Source organism: Telmatherina bonti (genome assembly GCF_933228915.1).
Source record: "Telmatherina bonti genome assembly, chromosome: 17".
NCBI classification, from domain to species: Eukaryota; Metazoa; Chordata; class Actinopteri; order Atheriniformes; family Telmatherinidae; genus Telmatherina; species Telmatherina bonti.
The window spans coordinates 16008327-16033404 of record NC_136615.1 but is presented as its reverse complement, the minus strand read 5'-3'; the positions used below and the strand labels follow the sequence as shown (position 1 = coordinate 16033404).

The 25078-nt window shown below is 37.2% G+C and overlaps 1 protein-coding gene across 1 annotated transcript in view; it reads right to left on the bottom strand.

The window, feature by feature from the left end:
- The window catches only part of hcn1 (hyperpolarization activated cyclic nucleotide-gated potassium channel 1), a gene marked incomplete at both ends in the record, with an annotated part of 65135 nt that overhangs the window by 12127 nt on the left and 27930 nt on the right, over positions 1–25078 (bottom strand). The window contains 3 exons of the mRNA XM_079256902.1: positions 1858–2098; positions 6288–6434; positions 12413–12631. Coding sequence (XP_079113028.1) covers positions 1858–2098; positions 6288–6434; positions 12413–12631 — 607 coding nt within the window. The remainder of the gene's footprint in view (positions 1–1857; positions 2099–6287; positions 6435–12412; positions 12632–25078) is intronic.

Sequence of the window (25078 nt, the reverse complement as noted above, 5' to 3'; positions counted from 1 at the left end):
GGAGTGGGGAAAAGCAGTAATCTGCCAATGCCATACAAATGGGTAAAATATCACCAAGGTTGAAAGGAAAAAGACAAGGAGCCTCATTAGACATGAAATTTCATAATTATCCATTATTATTATTTTTGCAGATATTATTGGATTTGATTGTTTTTTTTTTTATATATTTGTAATTAAATGGAATGGCAACGGAGCGTCTTCTTGATGTTCTCCATGCAGCCTATCAGTTCAACCTTTCCATTTAATCATACCTGCTGATGTTATTTTTCTCTGTTAAGTTTTTACCTCTATACGCTTCACAATTAAGGACTTCTTAGGAGTTTTTAGAGTCAGTTGACATCTGTTAAATTTCTGCACATAATTAGAGCAGAAATAAAACAAATATGTAAAAGTTTGGAGTCTGCAGTTGGACAAATCTCAAAGATTGTGTAAAAAGTTGCTGTCGTAAAACATTCTTCATTTTTCAGTGGAACAATGAGCTAAGATGCCTTTCGTAAACGGTGCCCTATGCAACTATTCCTTTTTCCTTTCTTTCAACATATAATTGTCCAGTTTAAATCTGAAATAATGATTTAATTACTGGCAGCTTCATCAGTTTGAACGAATAATTTTCCAGCACATATAATGAACAAGGGGAATCTTTGCAGCAAAAATCCACCAGACAGAGTTCAAATGCGGTTTTAGCTGTTTTCAATGGAAAAAATATCTATTGCCACAGTGATTCTTTTAGTGTAGCTCTGTTGTCAGGAAAACCTCCTTTTCTCAAAATATGAGAAGGCTCTGACTGCTGTCTACTAAATATTGACACAAGATATATTCTTCTTCTTTTTCTGTAATATGTACAAAATAATTTCAAATAGAACAAACTACATAAAATGTGTGAAGAGTCTAATCTAAAGAGTCTGTGAAGGTAACTGCATTATACTTGCTGAATGTTTGCTTTGCATACGTTTGTTTATCTATTCACAAGTCATTTACTAGTTGTAAAAGACTGTAATCAAGAATGAACTAACATAAAAAGGGTTTTTATTTTATACTGAATCAGAATTTTGTAGAAAGAAGTCATGTAGTTTGAAGATTCGAGAGGAATGACGACTTATTTCTGTTTCATTTCACTGCCTCTCTAGCTTGCCAGTGAGACACTGCATTCAGCAGACACACTAAAGTGAAGGTATTCTTAGCTTCCTCCCATAGTGGGAATGAACGCAAGAGATAAAATATGCAAGAAGCCCTAAAAAAGGAAACTTTGCTTCACATTCTTATAGACACAGTGATGTCTGCCTGTGGATTTTGCTGGAGTAAACAACGTGCAATGAAATTACATTTGACATCTAAAAAATTAATGGTATCTGTAATGTCTTGGAGAGGGAATGTGAACTATGCCGAGAGGAGCAGAGAGAGAATGAAAGCGCAGCCAAGAAAATGAACGAGGGAATTGCTCCTGACTTCATGCAGAAGATGTGTCCGCGGAGGCTGCTTATGGTTAGTGCCAAGTAAATTCAGCAAAGAACGTATGGAGAAGGCGAAAAGTTCATGCATGTGTATGTGAGTGTGAGATTGAGAGTGGGGGAGGGACCTCTGTGTGTCCTAAGGGATGCCTGATCCGTGCCTTGGCCCACTCCAGCAACCAGATGAGAGGTTATGTAACACAGAAGCTGACTAACGTCCAACACTGGTTAATGAGAATCTACAATAACTTAACTTTCAATAGCATCAAACGCAAAGCCTTCAGGCTTCTCTCAAGTCCTGCTTTAACACTGTGTGAGCCTATATGCATGGCTGTGCAGAGCCTGGTTTTGCATGGCTGTAACAACATATGTGCAAAAAATGTAATTCAGTTTTATTTTTTGTTCTCACCTCCAAAATATGATCCATCAGTGAGCTTCATCTCTTTGTTGAACTTTGTGATGACACTTGCCACGCCATGCTGTATAAAGTACATCTTCTTCCCAACAGTTCCTTCCCTGATAATGTAGTCATTGGGCTGAAAAACCTCAAACTTCAGCTTGCTCAGCATCCCAGTCACAAAGTTGGGGTCTGCGTTCGCAAACAGAGGCATGGTGGCCACCAGCTTACGGCAGTTGAAGTTGACAATTTCCTGGTGGAAGGTAAAAGGAAATCATTTTTATTAAACGGATGAGATCATACCAGTAATAGCTGTCTCCCTTCTGCCTGAATTGTGACAAATGGGCAGCAGTTAGGTGGTCTGACACCAAATCCCCTCACAAATCTTGAATCTCTCTGCTCCTGTTATCTGCACATGGAAATGAATTGAACGCATCGTGCTGATTTAGCCCTAATATTTCTAAAGAACTTCCCATATCTCTCCTGAGAGGAAAGTTTTTGGCACATGAATCAAAACCTGATGAGTTTGCTCTCTGGTGCTGGCTATGGGCCGTCTCTTTGGTCTCATCCTGCCCCCTCAAACAGAACAGGAGATTAGAAGTTTGTTGTCTGTTTGTCCATGCATCTCTGTTGCTGTGCAGATGGAGAGCCGGAGCACTTGGCATCTGCAATGGCGTGTTGTTGACCCCACATGAGAGATAACTCTCCTCCAGTGACAAGAGGACATAACAAGAAAGATAACCAATCTCTGAAATGCTTGCTTGATGCATGAGGGTAACACACACACACAAAAAAATGTTAGCTCAACCTCAGATGTGTTTGTCAGCTAATGCCATGGGGCGCTGACCTCAATCATGCACCAGAACTAATGAATTAGATAGTAAGCAGTTTTCGTACCCAGTTAGGAGTTCTCATGGGGAAACAATCTTTGGCTATGCCTATTTTAAGATTTGTCATATGGTAGAGAGTAAAAGGCAATAAGACAGGGGTACGGGACGGGAGGACAGGATAAAAGTCTGGATAATGGATTAAACGGTTAGCTGTTTACATCTTTATCTGAACTTAACATTATGCAATATAAATACTATATTTGAATATATGCATGTATGACAGATTAATTTTAATGCAGCCTGAAAGTCAGCAAAAAGATGCAACCAGGTGCGTGTTTTGGAAAATTTCCTCCTTAGATGCAGTATCTAACTAAAACTAAAGATAAAGAATAAATACATTTATGACAAATAAAAATAAAACAGTTCGGGAAAAAAACCCCAGACCATCTTAAACTTCCATTTGTCTTCACATGAAATGTTTTGTTGCATGTCTTGTAATGATGGCATCACAATCGCATTAGGCTTAAAAGGAAGATAAACACAAACATCCCCTCTGGAAGGGATATACTTGCATATGGTGCATTCTGCCTTAAAAGGTCAGTGATTGGTCTGCAGTCTGAGATCCAAACATGACAGCTGGATCACTAATCTTTTCCTTTATCACACAGCAAAGAGATCCCCTTAAAAATGTATTCATGCTTTTTTGTGTGTGTGTGTGTGTGCCTGAACAGCGAGCTAGTAAACATTTCAGAAAACAACACATCAGTGCAATAAAAAACTTCAAATAAAACATATTTTGATAATACAAAAACATCTTTTGCTAAAATGACCACCTTAAAAAGATCACAATCAAAATTACTTTGGAATATAGTTAAGTTCTAGTGATGTTTTCTGATTTTTGTGTGTTTGTTTTGTTGCACATCTATATTTTGCTGTTCTTATTGCATGTTCCTGGTTTGGTGTTGTGTTTTATTAAATGTCATGTTAGTTTCTTTTGTTTTGTTTTGTTTTGTTTTTTTTGCCACAATCATTTCTTCCAGCAAAAGAAAATCCCTCCTTAGATATTCCATTGCAGGATCTTAGAATGAAACAGCAAAAGTGTGAGTTTCCTAAAGTCGCCTGTGCCGACAGCTGTATAACAAGAAGAAACTGCACATTGTGAACTCCCATTGTCTGGAAAAAACATGATGATTTTAGTTCAGTTTAGTTTTTTGAGTTGATTTTTGACTACCAAATGAAGCTTTATTAGTCTTTTTGTTAAATTCCTCAAAAACCGCATGGCATTTTGCACCATAATGCAATTTTCACATTAGATAAAATATGTTCACTGACAACATGAAAGGAGCCATTAGTCATGACATGCTGACTGATCTAGCTGTATCTAATTAAGCTAAGCTTTATTGCTGTTTGTAAAGTGTGCCTTTGCTTTTAGTCTAATAGGATTAAAACAAAAAAAGTGGGCAAAGAAAAGCCCACCACGAAAGGTGGAGCTTGATGGTTCGTATCTGTGACTTGGTGGTGTGAAGGACAGGAGAGTGTGACAGTGAAACAGCAAGCTAGACTTTAGAGGATACAAAAGCCGGATAGTTAGCAGATCTCATGTGAAAAGGATAAACAGTCCACTTTCCTCATACCGCTGTTCACTGTACTACACTGCTCTGATATATCTACAATATGGGATTTCATAGAAGCATATACACTTTTATTTTAGCAATTCTGGGAATTTTACTCCCTCATCCCAAAGAGCTTGATTTAGCCAGGACACTCCATATGGTATGGTTTTATCTCCATAAAATTATCAAGGTTCATGAGATAAGCAAGATGGTCATCAAACTGTTTAAATACTAAAGCCAGCAGATGTTACAGACACACTACAGAACTTTTGCCATTTTCCCCGTCACGCGCTCCCTATCAAGTTCGGACTCCATCTTGCATCCTACCTGACCTGTTAGCTCTCTTCAGCCAGCAAAAGATGATCTGACGATGACTTTTGTTGACTCCCTTTCTCTCTTTGAATCTTTTTGCCTTTTTTTGCTAAATCAGCAACGTTGCATGTTCCAAACAGCCAGTTCCTTACTATCCCGTAAAGCAAAACGTCACGTGACGTCCTGGATGTAAAAGTTGCATAGTGTGGTTTTTCAGCCTCAGGATGCTGCTGGGTAAATGCACATGATAGATGTCACTGTGTCATCAGACAAGTCTGGGACACAGAGTTTTAAGTTACGTAATGCGTCTTTAAAGAAACTAAAATAAAACTCAGATTCCTGGATTAAAGCACTACAGTGTTAGATTGAAATAAAATGTAATAAAAATAAGTGTCATCTCATTCCAAAATGATTTTTTTTATATATAAATACATAATTTTAAAATAGCTTATGAATCAGTTTTGTAAGTTGTGTCTGATGACTCAAATTGCATCAAACCTACTTTGCTTCTTTTCCTGAATCCAGAGTTTGGTTTATCCCTCCTAAGCAGCTTCATTAGGTGCAGGGCTGTGGAGGGCACCCTGCTGGATCTTCAGATATAATTGCTTTTTGTTTGTTATTTTGTCTTTAATTTGATTGATAGAATAATGAAAATATAGTTTGTGGTTGTGATTGGACATGTTTTTGATAATTAAATAGCATTTCTTCAGACAGGTCATCCTTAATGTAACATGGTAGGTTACACTGGAAACCCCTACGAGGATTGACAGATTATTAAAGGCTATGGGAAGTTTCTGATTTACCGCGCTCCGCTTTCAGGAAAAGAGACTGTTGCGGAAATGCTAACTGACACATCTTAAGTCGAGTTATTCAATGAAGGGACGACGTGAACTTGATTCACTGTCCTGTTTTGCTTTGGTGAGAACAAGTTTGTTTTTACCTGTCAGGTTTTGTTACACAGCGTTGACTTTGCTTGTTACACAGTGAACTGAGCCTGTGGACTTTAAATCCCTGTGCACGCTTTGTGTGTTTCTGGATATTTGCAGCAACCCCTGGCACATTCAACTGTGCAAGGTGACTTAATGGGGCTACATGAGAGATGGTTGGGAGTTCTTATGCTTACGTTGCTGTTTATTCCTCTCTTCGCCAGTTATTTACATAATTACACATGTAATCTGCTGATACAAGAAGATCACACATGAACTGGTGCCTCACTTCACAAAATAACTTTATTACTCCTTCTTATTACTTTTGTTTGCAAAAAGACAGTCCACTCAGTTGATCTAAAACCATTCTTTTTCACATTATTTGCATCCTATTATTGTTGATATTTATTTATAGAAGGCCTCAGTCTTATAAATATTAGAACTACAACAGCAAATGTAAAAGTAGCTCTAGAACATAAGTAGAATATTTTTATAGCCTGACAGAAACACTGTATGTGTACATCCAGGATGTTGAAGAGAATCCTTACTGCTGTGTTTCTCCCTGACCTCATAAGACGAGATGACAGGTGTTAGTATTTATGTTTATTGATATTTACCTACTTTGCATTACAGATCCACCTTTCATCATCAGAAAGATGTTTTTTTTAAACTGGCTCTAAAAATGATAATATGATAATAATAATATTAATCAACCTTCCTTAAAACTGATTCTGTGAGTCTGAAGCAAGAAGCCAGCTCACCTCTTTGAGTGGGTCGTTGAGCTCACTTAAGATGTTGTCTTCATCAAAGATTTTGCCTTGATAGCGGTGCTCATAGTAGTCGTGGATTTTCTGCCGCAAATCTGCTGGAAGCTTGTGGAAGGACATGTATTGCTCCACTTGTTTATACTGGAAAAGACAGAGAAGTACATGCATCAGTTTATATACATTTGTTATCGCTTATGAAATTCTTTGTGTATCCCATAATACATATAGGTGTGTTTAAATGTGTTGTTTCATAGTGCATCCAAACTAAAACTGCAAAACTGTAGTCTTCATAGAGCATCCATTTGCATCTTTGTATAAAGGACAAGTTGCGCTCTCACAGTCACAGTGCTACGTCCTGGTTCTGTGTGTGGGGAGGGAGAGGCAGGATGAGAGAGGCAGGTGGTGAAGGAAAGTAGGAACAAGAACAGGCCTGGGGCTGTGTCAGGCCAAGGTAGCGGTTCTGATTATCTCATCCATGCAGGAAGCCCAGTCCTAATGTGAACTAGTGAGGTAAACCTGACATCCTGGAGACATATAGAAGCAGAATATTAAGTATGTACCAAGAACTGTACATATAAGTAATGATAGTAAAATATTATTATTCAGTATAATTTTATGACATATATAATGTCTGGGATCCAGTGTAAATGCATCATTGATTGTTAGTGAATCAAGGACTTTCCTTTTTTCATGTTAGACTGACAATGTGCATTGTTTTCTCTTTAAGTTAAAATGTTATTAAAGACTTTTATATAGCTTCTTTATAAATGAACTCCCATTGTACATACAGTGAAACTAAACTGCAGCTGTAAATCTAGACTTAAATTGTAGACAAATGGAAGGAAAGTTACTTATCCACTTTTATTTAACTTTTCTGAAAAATAAATAAAAGAATCCTAGATGAATTTGAGTAATTTGTAAATAGGTTTGTATACATGTTAATTTATTATAAGTACATATAATTTGCAAATAAATAAACCCAACTATTATGAAGGCTTTTGATTACTGCTCAAAATTCAAATTGAGGTGCAGGAGTAAAAAATATAACCTGGCTTCTATCATGCGTACCATTTAAAGATTATTATGAAGAATTTGACAAAAAATATCTTATTTTTGTTTTCCATCATTTTACAGGAATCAAAGGAAGAGACGTCATAAAAAATAATTAGCATTTGTTTAGTAATTCTTTAAAGAAAAAGCTTTATGAATAATTTCCCTATACAGATCTTTTTTCCAATGACAAGCAGCCACAGAGTCATACCAGAAAAAAGATCGTAATTATTCTATTCATATTTTTTAATCATAATAAAATGGATAAACAGCAGTTATGCATTAATTTGTTCATTAATAGAAATGGAGGGGAAAAGAAGAGAAGTAAGTGCAGATGATTGCTATGCTGTTTAGGTATTAAAACCTGGCAAATGTGTTAAAAAGCATTTAAAAAAAACTTGATACATTCTGGAAACAACTCCAATGTACACATCACGTTAATATAGAAATGTGTAGCTGCAACACCTGTTTGCAGACAGATACTTGAAATTCTACTGTTTTCCTTAATGAACGTATGCGGATGAACGCAGGACTTTTGTTCAACACCAGCAGAAACAAAGATGTAAAAGTCACCTCTGGTGTTTAATTTAGTCTTTGCAGGAGTTTCATTTCCAACCACATTAACCTAAAGGCAACCATGGACCCAAAGGAAAAGAGAAGACAGATCATTGGGCTGATCTATTTTATTTACTTTCCTCACAGTTTCATCACACATTTCCTGTAGACAAGGTGGTGAACGCAATCTTCCCATCCAGTCCACAGCCCTGACACCTGAAAATAAACAGTGTCTCTCACACTCCCTCTGGTAATCATTGTGGAGCAGTAGGATTGAGCCAACCTGCAGATGTGGGCCTTAAAGCTCTGGCCAGTGGTGAGCTCTGGCCAGAGTGATGCATGCAGACCCACAAGATGAAATTTGTCAGCAAGAGAGAAGACACTTGAGTCACAATGCCCCCTTCATTGATTCCTCTCCCGGCTGCAGAAAGGTGATAAGGGACCGGGGTTTTGTTTGCAGGAAATTGATTTATTTGGAGTTAAAGCTGGAGAGCATCTACAGCGGCTCAACCGGCCCATTTTCAAGTGGTCAAGGTAGAGCAGTGTCAGGCAATGGTGGCATATTTAAGTTTCATTTATGTAATTTAGATCACTGCTGACTACCCTCTCCATTCTCTTTCCTCATTCATTTCTTTATGAGACTGTCTTTGTCTGTCTCTAAAAAGGAGGCTAAATAAAATATCATACACAAAAATATGTGTAACTTTTCCTTTGCTGAATGACACACATCTGTCCTCTGGCTTGCAGTGATTCAGCACCATGGCATCACAGCAGGGACGTCTTGAAATCATGCATACTTTACTTCCTCATTTCCTTTTCTCCCCTCCATCTGTTCCTCTGACTCTTCTCTGCTTTATAGCATCAAGATGATGACTTTTTATTCTCTCTCCTCACATTTTTCAGCGTTTTCTTTCTCCTTGCTAATGTTTAGCTTAAAAAGATTTTACTTTAAGGGAAAAAAAAAGTTTTTTACTGCATGACTTGAACCGTGCGTGCATCACTCTTCTCATCACATTCTTGTCATACACATCCCCTGTCCTCAAATAACTTGTAAACACGCTCCCACATCCATCTTTCCATCCATGTTTCCAACCCCCCAGCTGTGGCAGAGATGGATGTAATGACTGGAGGCTCAGCACCCTGAACTCATCCCTGCTGCTCCTCATCCTGCTCCAGTGCTATGCACAGCCATGCAGCAAATCAGCCCCGGCTGAACCTGGCTACACACTGAGGCTGTGTTACCATGAACATGGCATTTACAGCCTCAAAGCTGTCAGTTCAGTGCCTGGAGGGTTGATGAAAGAAAAAAAAAATGGGATGTGGATTAAGCATATTTGCTGTGGAGCAGATGTACATCACATACTGAGCAAGAAATACATCACTAATTCAAACAGTGACTTCAAACTGTTCACTTGTTTGCTCTGGGCGACCAGCTGTCATTGATTTTGATTAGGAAATGCTGGAACATGCCTCTAGCTGCTAATGATCAATCATAAGATTATGTTTGCAAAAGCAACAAATTAGGGATTGAACGGCCTGATTAATTCTACTTTTAGTGATTATTTCTCAGACTTTAAGATCTTTCACTGGTCTTTCTCCATCCCAACATGTAGCATGTGTGGCGTGCACTGTTTCTATCTGATCTGCCATCAGTTTATGTGTCAGTCAACACCTGGGCTAAAAAGTAGACTCAGAAAATATTGAAGTTGCATCACAATCATAACAGGCATCTCACCGAATCCAACCTATTTGTCAAAAATCTGATATTGATCATATAAGTTTTCATTTAACATGCATTATACCATTTTTAAATTAGTTGTCGTGAGTAGCTTTGTATTATAATGATGTACTTAAGGGACATTTGAAAAATATTGATGTTCGCAACTGCAATCACCCAGTCATAACAAGTTCTAAGTGTCATATTAAAGAGCTCTACAAAGCTGTGCCAGAAGCACTGAGGAGCAGTTTCTCTAGATTGCGTCGGCCATGGAAGCAGCCGACAAGGTCACATCATCATACTTGAATAAATTGAAACCATCTAAATGCTTTTATAAATAAGGCGTAAATGAATGAACTGGTATTTTAGCATGTCCTGTTATTGTCATCGCCAAGGTGACTCTGCAGATGCTCTGATAAGAATTATGGTAATAACCTCCCTTAAGATAAATAAGCTGCACTTTTTGTACCAGTCTTCTTTTGTGCATGTTCATTATAGTGTATATGCCAGAATAAACACATAAGAGCTAATTGATCCTGTTATAATTTCCTGTTTGCTGACAAAAAAGTTATAAACCACATCAATACTTTTAGTAACTATGAGATGTTTTGTTGCCCTCCTCTGTCATGTACTTATTTTATAAACTAGGATTAGCAGTATTGAAAATGTATGCATTGATGGATTTAACATTGACACTAATTATCATTTTGTTAATGATCTAGTTTCATTACTGCTTTTTGTTTAATAAAATATAACCAACTCTTTGAATATCCAAATATATCTCAAGAGATGACTTGTTTTGTTTGACCGATGTGCCCAAAGAGAAATTCTGTTTGCAATATGTATGCATACTGCTGCAATCTGAAACTGATGTTTTCCAACTCATTTTGGCTGTCGAAACGCAAAGATACAAATATTTTTCCACCTAAGTGAAGAGAGCAAACCTCTTTAGTTTAGTGAAAAATAACTCATGGCAATGCTTATAAATAGCATGCAACTTCAGACATACCTATGTATATTTTTTTAAAGCTCCAGATAAGTTGGAATAAATATCCTTCCATTTTTAAAACCACTTGTTCTAATATAGGGTTGCAGGGAAGTTTTGATACAATCTGTTGGTTTTCCTCAACTAGACTTTTTAATATGAACCAGCTTAAATAAAGTGTCTGTGAAGTGCCCTGTGATGACACTGTTGTGAAGTCATGTTATACAAATAAAGCTGACTTGAACTGAAGTATGAAATGACTTTCTGTCTCTGCATCAGCAAAATATAAACCCCATATGACACACAAAGATCAGAAGGTTTAAGTAGCTTAATATATTAATTGAATATCAAAACAGTGGGAGATTAATTTTCCTTACTCAACTAATTACTGCCGCTCTAATTTGGTTTGTTATCAGATGAGACTAAAAGACAAATCCTGTCATCAGAAAATTTGGTCTAAAACTGTTTAACCTATTTGGAACCTGATGTAATGGGTCTTATTGCATTCACCATAAAAATGAATGAATGAATGAATGAACATAACCAATTACCTTTTTAAAGGTTTCAAAGCAGTAAACGTACATAAGGAGTGACCACCTATTGTTTCTAAGGCAAGTAGCTGCATTTAATCAATGTGACACATGGCTGCACATCATTAGAACAGCTGTCAGCTGATAAATGCGTAGCTACTGATGACTACTACTACGTCCCACCACCTACATAATAGCTGCACAGTTTGACCTTCACAATGAAGAGTGGTTGCTGTCTGAATTTGTGGTTACTTCTCATGTGGAACTTAAAGAATACTTGAATAAAAGAAAGCTACGGCTTCAAAGTTTACGTGATTAACTGTGTAATAATATTGGTGCAATATCATTTTCCAAAAACCCAAACAGCTCTTTCACCTTTAACAGGCTGTACGTACCTACATGACAAGGATTGTTTCTCCATTTCACTTTTGTTAAACGTGTTGCTCTTTTAAAAACGACACAAAAACACATTTAAATGAAATGACTTAAGTGTAGATTATCGGTGAGTCAGTCTAAGCCGGCATTAGTGTTGTAACAGCATAAGTTAAAGTTCAGCTCCATGTTTTAATCATAGCCCTGTTCTAATATGACCCAACAAAGAGGACTTTAATCCCCTGCACTTCAATGTTGTTTTGATAATACATAGAATTCTGTGGGATAAGTTTGACAGTCAAACTTGGCTTTTGCGTGCAAACGCAAAGCACATCAGTCATGGCCGGCTGTTCTGGGAAATGCCCAGGCTCCTCAGAGGGATCACAGATGGTGGCCGGCTGAAAGGCTGGGTAATCACTCCACGTGAAAAAATGAATAAAATAACAGTGATGATGTAATAGGGACTGAAATGAAAGGAAAGAAAAAATGTGTTTCCTGGCAGCATGCAGACAGTTAGGTGACAGGTCATGTCATAGACCTCTTCACCATGTTGACCCTATGTGATCTGCTTGGGAGGGGGAGAAAATCCTTTTTACAAGTCATGGTCCTGGATGTTGTGATCTGTGGGAGCTCAACTCATTGGTCCAGAGTGCAAAAGAGAGAAGAGCTAATTTAACTCTAGCTCTATTGAGAAGGATTGTATGTGGTCAAAAATAGCAAACCCCGTTCAGATTAGTATGTTATAATTGGCTTTACTTACCTTAACATGGCAATATGTGAACATTTTGAAAAATCCCAATGCAGTTTCTTTTCTAAAACTTTACAAACACCCTAAATCATGCTAATACTGCTAGCCTAAGCTTTGAAACTTGAGTATTACATTTATCATGTGACCCTGCACGGTACTTACCTTCTCTTGATACTGCCTGCGTGAGGAATCCAGGGACTGGATAAGAGCTGTAGCATGGCCCACAAACATAGCGTAGCATGTGGCACCTACAATCATACTCAGCATGGTGATCCACAGGTCAGACATGCTGACGGGTGCCCGGGCACCATACCCGATGCACAGCATGTGGCTCATGGCTTTGAAGAGGGCATAAGAGTACTGCTTACCCCAGGAAACATTCTGCAAGGACAGTGAAAAAAGAGGGACGGATGGAGAGACAGGGAGGGATTGAGGGGAGTTACTGCAAGGCAAGGCAAGGAGAAAAGGCAGGCTTTCCTTTGATGGATCACTGAACCTGAGCCAAACATTTTGCCAACAAACTCTTCATGCCTCAGAGCCCTCATTCTACCTTTTTACTTTCCCTCACTGCTTTCATTTTGCTGGGACTTATACGACATTATCCATTTTTCTGTTTAGCACAAACTCGACAGCAGAAAAATGAAAACCATGCCTGTATTCATTCGAGGCGTGTCCTCCCTTCACATGCTTAATCTTGTACAGAGGTTCTTAACTACCTAACATCTGGAGTTGGGCTCACAAGGTCCCTGTTAATCTGTAATGTATAACTGGGATAAAATCCTCCCATTTCATCGTCAACTTCAACAGTGTTAAAACACAGTCTGATCATCTATTGGTTGACCTTTCCATCCAACACAGCTACTGTTATAATCCTAAACCTGAAACTCATCAGGTGAACTAGATATTCACTGTATTGATGGTAAACACTCGCAATATGTGATTGAAAATCTGAAAATCAACCACCAGCTGGGCATGCAGCCCGCATGGCCCCCTCCTCCTCATCCTAATGATGTCAACAACTAGCAGTGTGGAAAATGTGGGACAGATTTTATTTCGTGCAAATGTATGGTTCAGCACTATTTTCATCTAGAAAAACAAAGGTTATGTGTTCAGAGTGCTAGAGTAAACTAGCACATAATCATTTCATCAGAGAAATACATCTTTATGTTTATTGGATACATGTGGATGTTAAAGAAGCACAATGTAACTTCCAGATCTTAAACCTCTGCATTCCTGACTGCCTTGAAGGCACGGTGACATCTATTATGAACATTTCTGGAGATTTCGCTGCTAGAAGCGTCCTGAAGCTGAGAAGCTGCACTTTACAACTTTTCCTTTCGAGAGGCAACGTAATCTAGCTGAGTTTTGTTCTACACACTGTGTCACACACTGGCAGGTGGATATAAGCACACTGACCATTTGGAAAGTGCATTGTGGCTGATTCAGCAAAGAAACACAGACAGTGATGAGGAAGAGAGGAAAAAAGAGAGAAAGGGACAGAGCAAGAAATAAGAGAGGAGTCAACATCAGACTGTCTTTTACTGGCTGGAGAGGAAGGCTGGGTATCATCACTAAGTTTCTGAATCGATTTGATTTGATTCACAGCAGCCAGTTTTGATTAGATTCTAATCAGTTCATTATCAATTCAGATACAGTAAACTGTGCAGCAACACTTAATCTCTCGTGAACATTAGACAACTATTTTTCTATGAGCCTGAGCCCGTTTACAGGACTATTTCAATCAGTTATCTGGCAGTAATCTGATAATTGTAATAATCTAATAGACACATCACCATGCATTTCTGGAATTCCATAAACAATACAGTTTCCCCCTAATTCACAGCCAGAAATCCAGCAATGAAAAATAAAAATAAAAGTACAGAAAAAAAGGTTTATGTTCTAAATGTCTGCTAAAGACAGCTTCATTCAGTGGAGCCTAACTGAATATTCTTAAAGTTCAGGTCTCAGATAACGTGTTGACGGTAATAAAAACTTACATTTTTTGATTTTTTGGATCTATTTTAAGCTGTATTAAAACTCCAGACATTCCTACGAAGACGACAGATGCAGCTTGTTCAGCTAACTTGGCATTCTTGTGGAGAAAACTGTCAGGATCTAAACCTCTTCCTTAGACATTTATTTTATTAATCAGCTTTTTTTTTTCCCAGATGAGTATAGGAACAGAAACAACCCTGAGGAGTGACATTCTGAAAGAAAGCATTGGTTTGGACTCCACCTAAATGATTATAGCTTTACACCCCTCTCGATGGAGTCAGGCATTTTGTTCTGTCCTTGAATGTTGCTGCTCATAACAGCTTTAGCGCCATACCTTGGCCTTTAGGCAGTTTTTTCCCATTCTGAAAACAACATTTTGCCCTTTTACTATGAGGAATCTCATTAAGAGAGCCTTCCCGCGGCAGCTCTTATGTTGAGGCCATTTAATCTTCGTAATGCATCTGTATTATCGGGTTGTATCACAGTACTAGGCTTGAAAGGCTTTCCAGTTGAATTTCAGATTTCTTAGTATCTTTTTTTAACACTGCTTTTGTTGGGCTTCACTGTGACAGTCATGTCTAGAAGTGAGAGCAGAAGGATTTAGACTCCTCATTATTAAAGCACATCAAACGCGAAAGTGTGCTTTTTCCCTGAGGATGAGTAAAATCTAGTGGGGAACCGAAAAAGTCCTTAGAGGCTGGGAAATACAGCAAGTCTCTATCTGGAAACAAATACGACAGCTCTCAAGTACAAGCCTTCCAGCTACATCCAAACTGCTGACTCCACTACTATCTTCAACCCCTGCAACAAGAAAAGGTTGAGGATGCACTCCATTTAAAATAACTATCTCACTCACAAAGTTCACAGTTCAGAAAGTACCTACTGGGATCGTGGTTTGGAGCACTTTTTTTAGAACAATAGACTTGAGCTAGGGGCTGGTGTTGTGGGTGTAAGCACTGTGGCCTCTCTGCAAGATGACATATTGTCTTTATGGAATATTTCTCCGCCTGCATGCATGGTTTCTCTCTTCTTATTCTAGACATCCGCTGTTGTACCTGACAATGCCAGATGACTTGGCGTGACTCACCTCACCTTTTGCTATTTGTCCTTGTCTACATCTGGTGCACATATTTTGTGGTTTAAATGCTGACAATGTCCTTTGAATGCTTGTATGAATATAAATCGTCATATTCCTTAGGTATAAATAGTTATACCTAAGGAATATAATAGCAATAGTAGTAATATATAATATATAATATAATAGTATACCTAAGGAATGTATGCAGTGGTTTACAATATGTATTGGCCATAATAGATTTAATGACGACTTCTCATTATGTTGTATAGTAAATATATTTTATTTCTAATTTTGATTGGTTGTATTTTGAACATAAGCTGTAGCTGCAGGGGAAGAGATTTCAATGCAGCTGTATGAATAAAAAATAATAATATAATCTAAAAGGATCAGACGAAAATGCAGAAACAAATTATTTGATACCAATATCAGTGTTATTATCCAGATGTTTCACTTGTTTATCAAAATAGCAGGTTAAAGTATATTGCTAACTATATATCTATAATCTATCTATAACACTACATACAGTTCAAAGTGCTATAGAAACACAGGGTGCAGAATGTTTTCATTGTTTTGTCACTTAATAACTAATTAATTAGCCAAGGCAGTTAGGAATGGAACTTATACTTTATATTAATATATATATCTTTATGAGTGTAATCAACAAGTTTTATTAGAATAATATGTTGTGAACTAAAAATATTAGGAAAACATGCAATATGTTTTTTTGTTATTGAATATTGCAAAGACTACATGCCTTGTGATACGTGTATAAAAATTAATTATATGGTGTTGACAATGGCTGTAGTCCATTTCTGCACCTGTGCGTGCTAGTTAGTTGGAGAACAAGCACAAAAGCAGAACTTTCTCCATTTGGAATGAATAAATACACAATTACACGTCTGCTTATCCTATTTCAAGGCAAATTTTGCATGTTAATATGGCAATGCATGTCAGTTTTTACATATCGGGCAACCATACTGAGTGCTGAAAAACTGGCTATGGCCTGTCTTGTAACGTTCTCAAGTTTCTAAAAGAAAAAAAAAAAGAAGGAAATCAGCCATCTGCTTGAGGTCCCCTCATAATTTACTTCCAAATTCCAAAGTTTTAGGATTACAGACTTTAGTGCTTTGTCAAGCCTATGAAGTAATCTTTTCTAGACTTCCAGGATTACTTTTTAATATCTCAATGTTTTCAATTGTCAATATAACAGAAAAGCAGCTCTGAAAAAAGGTGGAGGCTTGTATTAATACAACCTGTTATTTTAAGGATTATGTTCAAATATTGGGGAATAGAATAAATAATCAGTGACATTTACAGCAGGTTATGTATAATTCCCCAACCATCTGATGAAGGCAGTTGTGATTGGGATTCCACATGAGGGACTTGCTCCATCTTTTAATACCATTTTTACTGTTGAAGATGGAGCAAGAACGTGTAGTTAATGAGTATTGTGGTAATGGTAATGGGATTGCAAACAAGCTAAAACACCATTAACACAGCAATATATGTTTTCACAGTGTTGCTCTTTGGTTACTGTTGTTCTTGTACTTACTGACTAAGTACCGAGTAGATGGCTTTGTTATTATGCATAAGTCATCAAACGACATATTTTAATGCATATTATTCTCCAATCCGTGAAAAGTGATCAGAATAGCTGCTGAATGAAGTCTTTCATAAGGAAGCGTGAGTCCTGAGACAATTATTGGAGCATTCCCAGAAAACCATTTACTGTTTTCCAAACCATTGTCCTTATTTCGACACATCTGCCCAATGATTTCTCCAGTTTTATCCTAAATTTAATAAAGTCCTGCAGCAGCAGAACAACTCAGATACCGCATAGTCATCTGTTAGCAGCTCTGTCATCACTAAAACAAATCACATTCCACACTATCATTTAAGTATCTGCTGCTTCAAAGTTTCTAAAATTTGATGGAACCAGCTGTTAGCGGTATGATTGTGCGTGTAACAGCTTGCCAGCCTTTCAGTTCATTAGTCACAGTCTTGTCTCCAACGGTTCCCTCATACAAGACATAACTAGTTGTGTGCCTGGGAAGCAGTTGCTGATTCACCACTGTCCCGTTGCTTAGTGTCACCCAGAGGCATTAGTTGTTGTTGATACCGACAAATGACTATGAGCCTAACAGGATGTAAAACATTACTGCAATGAAGGTGATTTGACCACTTAGAAAGATTGTGTTTACAGAGCAAATGACATTTCAGTGCATTATTCATTAAACCTTTGACTGTACACGTGTATATTTCCTATTTTGAATAAATCTTGGCCCTGCGATGGACTGGCAAGCTGTCCAGGGTGTACCCTGCCTTTCACCCAAAGACAGCTGGGATAGGCTCCAGCTTCCCCGCGACCCTGAATTGGATTAAGTCGTTTGGAAAATGAATGAATGAATGAATAAATCTTGGTCACCAAATTTAATGGAACTGGGTGATCAAAAATATCAAGTGATTGCCTAAATGACTAAATAATGTGCAAGTAAATCTGGATAAGAAATGTCAACGGTTCTCCTCAGGACTGCACAAAAGAAGCAGCAGTCTTTGAACACAACATACAGGTCTACAGGCCTGGTACCAAACTCAAGCTTGTTCTCACAAAAAAAGCATTTACATTGCATTCAGTATTTGTGTTTCAGTGAGAAGGTTGTGACATTCATGGACTCAGAAGTGTTTATGCTTATTGTTTGAAGCAGTCATAATGAAAGTATTAACGGCTGCCTGAGGTTTACTGTTATTCTTAGACATGTTATGTTTGTTGCGTGTGGCAATGATTTACATTTTCAACTATTGCATGATGGGTTATGAAATTTAACTGGCCAGTTTTTCAGAAGCCAACAAATCAAAATTTTATCAATATTGACTAAAATATATAATGGAAATAATTGGTATAGGTATCAAAGCACTGCAGCTTCTTTAACTTTTCTGCTCAGTCAGCAAATAGTTTAACAGGCTCATTATTTATTATTATTATTATTATTATTATTATTATTATTATTGATATTTTTTAGTTGTTTCAAGTCAGTAAAGCTGCATTTCCTGCAGAATGATGAATGCTGATTACACACAAGTTAAGGTGACTATTTCTTTTCACAGGAACAGTCTGCTTTGGTAGCCTTTGGATATGGGAAACAATGAGCAATAACGCATTCTTACAGCTTAGAGCAGACAGATATTTGGCTTCTACAGGAACTGTTCACACCAGGACAACATCAATGTTACGCTTGGCTAAGATTAAACCACTGTGTATTTTTGTTTAATGGAACTGGGTAAAAATAAGGGGGAAAAAAAGGGGGGAAAGTTTGATTAATTCATAAACTCTGAATTGAGTTCAACTCCAGGAAGTGAGTCACTCAGAGGGTTGGGAAGAAAATGGCAAAAATCTGGTGGGTGGCCCAGAAATAAAAGAAGCCAGCAAGAGTGACTGACAGACAGCTATGCATGGCTAGCCAGGCCTCTGAGGGTTTATGAGTGTGTCTACCTCCTGTATTTGCCTGCCTGTCTGCCTCTCACTGTCCCTGTGACATGAATATTCAGCTGTCTACGACTGAGCTGTCACTATCTTAATATGGGCGCATGTACAGTCACAAAGCACACATGCTCCTAAACACGTCCTTATGCTGTACATGCAAGCAAATGCAACAACCCACCACCCTCCAACCAGGGCCGACAGCAACGTTATCTTGTCTGGTGATTAAGTAAATGTGGCCTCTAAAGAGTAAGAAGGTACACTCATGCCATTAGTCAACAAGATAACAGCCCTACATTCAGTACTGCAACACTTAGCAGTATCTACAGTCCTTGTTGCCCTCACTCCTCGAGTCAAAGCTGGGCGAAAGTGCGAGCCAACAACAGAGTTAAAAAAAAGTAATGATTTCAAAGCCATCAGTCTTGATCAGATGCAGAATGAAGATAGTTTCACAAAACCATTCATGTGAAACTCAAAGAATCCCCCTGCAATTGTCCGTCTCCAGTAACCAGAATGAAAACTCAGAAAATAGAAGAAATGAAGACATTAAACCCATTTGTGATAACACATTTTGACAGCATAAGAGGGAGGCTCGCGTACGTGGGCGGGGCTTATCGCTTTGGATTTGCCAGGCCTCAGTCAGCTGACAGGCCATTACTTCTGCAGAGATCCACAGGGAAGAGATTCCACAGCTGCTTATGAGCAGATACATCAGAATAACACTGACTTAGAGAGAGTTTTTTCACCAATATTTTCTAGATGAATTGTTTCATTTGAGAGATGAAGAATAAGCATGGTTAGATTTATTTGCATACTGAGGAGGACCAAATAAAAAACTCTATGAACATAATGAGAACTTAAATGGTAATGCATGTCCATGATTTTAATTGATGGTCACTCTGTCACATCTAGGAGTAGTTCAGTGATCTCCAAAATGCATACAGGTTTCTTTGTATCACATTTTCTGCATAATTACTGCATGTTTTGTGTTGTACAAATTTCAAATGAAGAAAAACAGAAAAGTAAACCATACAAAAGTCAAATAGCACGAGGTTTCATATAACATTTACCAGCCTTAATCAGCTCATTAGTGTGCCATGTCCTGACAAGCAGCTGCTTATTTTAGTTAAAATAGTTCAACCTAACAAAGCTGCTAAATCTCTAGAAAAGACAGAAGTTTTAAGTTGTTTTCTCTTCCTCAAAATGTGATTTAAAAGTTGTTGTTAATGGGAGCCGTATAGGGCATTATACAGTCTTGAAGGCAAGAAAAAAAAAAACAACTTTTTGAAAGAACGTCTTGAAAGGCAAAAAAAAAAAAAAAGCCTGAAATGAGACAAACGTATTGTGAAGACTGAGCAGTCTGGAGTGCATTGTTCTCCTATGCTGCAACAACTGCTGCATTATAATATTCATGAAAGAGGTATCACAGAAAAACTTTCAATATCAGAAGTTTGAGAACAGAACATCTAAGCATGTTTGATGCTTTCTGAAAAAAAAGTCATGCTGACTAAAGAAGTTTAAACAAAACTCTTTTGCTCTAAAGAGCAAAGACGTGTTTGAAAGAAAAGGAGGCAGAACTTCCAAAAAAACAAAAAACAAAGATCTTTTCAAACTTGAAGATGTGATAAAAGTTGGATTCCAACGAGGCCGCTTGATTGAAAAGTGTGGGTCATACCATAAATATGACATATTCCAAGCAAATTATGTTGCTTTTGTCTGTGATTTTTTAAGTATTATTTTTGGTGTTTCCATTGGAATAAGGATGTGGACTTTGTGCTCAGTTACTTTTTGTGATTTGAAACGTTCTTCATTTATAGATGAAAATATTGTAAAACCAAACCTTGTGTGACTCATTGGAAATATCAGCTGAATCCTATTCAGCTCTCTAAAATTCAAGTCTATAAAATGTGTTAAAGAAAACAAAAAGCCCTGAAAATATTTTTTTTTTCCTTATTGGATCCATTGAAGCACACTAAGAAATATCTGATTGTTATGTACCTTGTATGTTTTTATCTATTTTTAATGGTAAAAAAAAAAAGTACACACACATACAGTATATACATATATATATATATATATATATATATATATATATATATATATATATATATATATATATATATATATATATATATATATATATATGTATATATATATATATATATATATATATATATATATATATATATATATATATATATATATATATATATATAGATATAGATATATATAGATATAGATATAGATATAGACATGTATGTATATATATGCATAGATGCATAGATATATATATATATATATATATATATATATATATATATATATATATATATATATATATATATATATATATATATATATATATATATATATATATATATATATATGTTTGATTAAATCAGTGTGTATTTTTGTGTTGTTAAATAAGACCCTTATTAGCATACTGTATACTACCGCCCCCTACAGGTTGATGTCATGTGACTACATTAGTGTTTCCTTTAAGAAGCTACAAACTCATTAAGGTGTGATGATGGGTCAGACAACAGAAGTTTGTGCACCAGATTCCTACATGTGGTAAAGACATGAGTTTGAAAAATCTACTTATGTCAGCTGGTTTTTAACTTCAGAGTTTTTGTGTCTTTCAAATTGTAGCCATATTAAAATTACTTGGTCAGGATTAGAATAGATCATTTTCTTATTTAATGATGCAGTTTCTACCTGTTGTAATGATATTTTTAAACGACATTGGCAACTGCTCTCAAGACAGTTACAGGTTGCATAATCTTCAAAGTAAACAAGCTGTTTTTCCTGCTAAATCTAACTCCAGAGTCCCATTTGGGCAGAGAACAGTATCACGGATTCAGTCAAGTGCAAACATTGCAGAGTATGAAAAATGGATAACTTCTGCTGTTGATAATCCCGTCAAAACACAATAAAACACAAGAAAACACCTTATGAGGAGGTGTTAACAAGTACTAAAGCTAAAATGATCATTTAATTTTAAAACACGAGCGATTGACAATTGTTAGTTGTGATAATGTCATCAAGTATTCAGATTCTGTCAAATGCCTTATATGGTAACATGAATCCAAGAGTAAATGAAACTGTGACTCTGAAACATCCTTAATGTGAATTCCAGTTTAAATGCAGCTGCAGGCAAGTTGCTGAGGTCTGTACATTTATACAGAAACTTGATATGTGAGAAGCCTCTTTTTTTTTATCAAGCTGCATTGCACAATTTATTTTACAGTTCCATGGTGCTGGGGGAATGGAGAGTTTGGTTCATCAGTCATGGCTGTTTTAGATCACCTATGCCTCCAGCAGGCATACTCCTTTACAGTGTGCAGCTTTAGCCAAAGCTTTCCACAGCGCAAATGATCCTGCCACACAGGGGGCAGCAAATTAGCCTTCTACACAAGTTCCTTTATTGATTTGCATACGAGAAGGGGAATGTATCTGAATAATTCGAAGCAAGCAAAACAACATGCTGTACAGATGGAGAAGCTGTTAAGTTTCAGCGCTACAAGTAAATATGATTCCAGTGTTGCTTATCAATGGAAATCTAATGATCTGGGTAACTCAAGAAGCTTTGCTGTTTTTGTTTATATAACCATTAGTAAGGATGAATTATGACATTATGTGGGGAATTAAATCAGTGCTAAATCTTCTGGTGCATGCAGAGTTGCATAATGTCTGTTTGCATGAGTAACACATGTTTGCTGGTATTGAACTCGCTTGGGCAACTCATGGCCTCAAAATAAAGATAAAAGTGGGAATCAGAGTTGTGATGTTGAAGAAAGCTGACATTTACACCTCCAGTCTGATGCCTCTAAGCAGTCAGCATGCATGGGGAGCGCAAAAATGTTTGTCGCACAGAGAGAAATGAAGAGCCAGAAGAGTTATATGGGCAAGCACTTACAACCAGTGTTACCCAACAGGCATGCACACATTTCAATCACATTGCTCTGGAAGAACAGCCATGCTTGACCCCAAATTTAAGAGATAGAAGAATTGGGGACATAAGATACGTAGCATATGAAAGGAAAAGCACAGGGGAGGGGAGGGGAGGGGGGTCAGATCCCAGAGACTTTACACAAATGCTGTGTTGATGTTAAAGGACTTGCTGGGGTTTTTTTTTTTTTTTATTACAGTTAGAACTCGATTCCCTTCAGTCCTGCCCATCTACACAGGCGTCCAATATATATTACACACAAATAACTACAGAGATCACTCTGATATACAGGCTGAATGTAGTTTACATAGGAACTTTGTGAAGACACAATAACAACCACAATCTCAAATAGGCTATGCAAAATATTTGGTTAATATGCCATCTAAACTTGTAGTGAAGAAATCCAAAAGCCTTTAAAGATCTAGGAGATCTAATTAAAGAAACAAATTCAATTATTCAATAAACTAATGAGATCACCAAAAAGATTAGATTGCAAAAGAAGGTGTGTTTTCATCTTCTGCCTTTAAACACACCTGAAACAGTGCAGCTGAGTCTGAGAAACAGCCACCCTACAGAGCAAAAACCAACATGTCAGATTTCATCTTCTACTAGACTCTGGTCCACTAACACACTACAGCAAGTAATAGACCAAGTGATTCATTATAAGATAGAGTCACATATTGCTCCTGGAAACCCCAGAGACTGCACACATAGCCCAGTCTCAGAAAGGATGTTGCAAAATGTAATCAGTAAAAATGAATGATCGATATCTAAAATTAAGGGACTTGTGAGAGAATTTGTTTGAACCCTATTTTCTAAGTCTAAACAGGTACTTCTTATGCATGAACATAAACCAAGAGCTTCACCCTCTCTGGTGAAATAAAAAAATTTAAAAAAGACGTGTCTACACAGTAAATATTTAAGTCATATAATTGATTATATAAATGATCATCTGGACCAGACCTTCCCAAAAATGAATTCACATAAAGAAATATTTTTAATCCTTAACAATAGAAATAACTATTGGGTCTATGCCACTCTTTCCATCACAAGGATAAAGTCTTACTCATTGCTGTCTTTATTAGTGCTCTTGTAATTATTCATTCTGATGTTTTGATAGTTGTCGTCATGGCACTGAAAATTATACCAACATCATGTCGTGAAGATCTGCGGGTTTTATGATATTCAGTACCACCAGATGTTGCACATGAGAACTGATATTTGACACCAAAACAAACAAAACCAAAATAACTTGGAGCCCTACGTTGGCTTTTAGGGATTCTCCATGTCAGAAACACTAAGGGATTGGTGACTCTTAATGTTCTCTGCCATCCCAAATAAACACTACGGTGTGGGAGGTCACTCACCTCAGGCCAAAACAGACCGCCACGGAACAGCTCGAGTATGAACAGCACCCCCTATTATTTTCTTCAACTCCCACACCACCAGCTGGGCATGTGTCAGCACCTGGTGTTGTGCCACCTGATGACACTTCATGCCACTGTCCTATTTCCAGCCTTGCCTCCTCTGAAAAAAAAAATCTATTTTCCCTACTAATATATCCCTACTCACTCTCATATTCAGTCCCTTTCCTCCTCTTCTCACTTCCACTTTTGCTGTTTTTTTCATCTGCACATAAGGAGAGTAATTGTTCTAGTCAACAAATATCTGCAGCTGCAGTATATATGACTCCATATCACAAAAATAATGTCAGAAAATTGTCTGATGTGAGATTGCTTCAGCTATGAGCTCGTTGTCCTAAAATTAAGTTTAAGAAATTTCTTGCCCAAGATTATAAGTTGTGTTAAATGAAATAAAGTGTTGGTTTCACAGATGGTTAATGTTTGCAAAATGATGCCATTTAATGCTAATTATGGCTGTGTTTTGCTGTGTTTTTAGCTCTAGTCCAGGGGTGCCCAGCTCCAGTCCTCAAGGACCACAATCCTGCAGGTTTTCCTTTTTTTTTTTTTTGAAGAATCATAGAACAGAGAAGATGCTGACTACTTTTTCTGAGAAATGGTGCCTCGTTATTGACAGAATTTATTCATATGGTCAGCTAATTAATTTTAAAACATTTGCATCTCTGTGTGCAACGAGAGGAAGAGAGAAAAAAAAAAAAATTGGAGCCACTGTTCTATTTTTGCCAGGCTGCTCTGAGTGCATTTAGTTTGAAAAATAAATAAATAAAAAAGAACCTCTGAAATCTTTCTTTGTCAGAAAAGCGCTCTCACTGTGGCTCCTTTTCAGGCTTCCAGTCTGGTGGCCATAAATTGTTACTGTGGAGGGGAAATGGTTCTGGCTCCATTCATCAATTCAGAGTAGCAC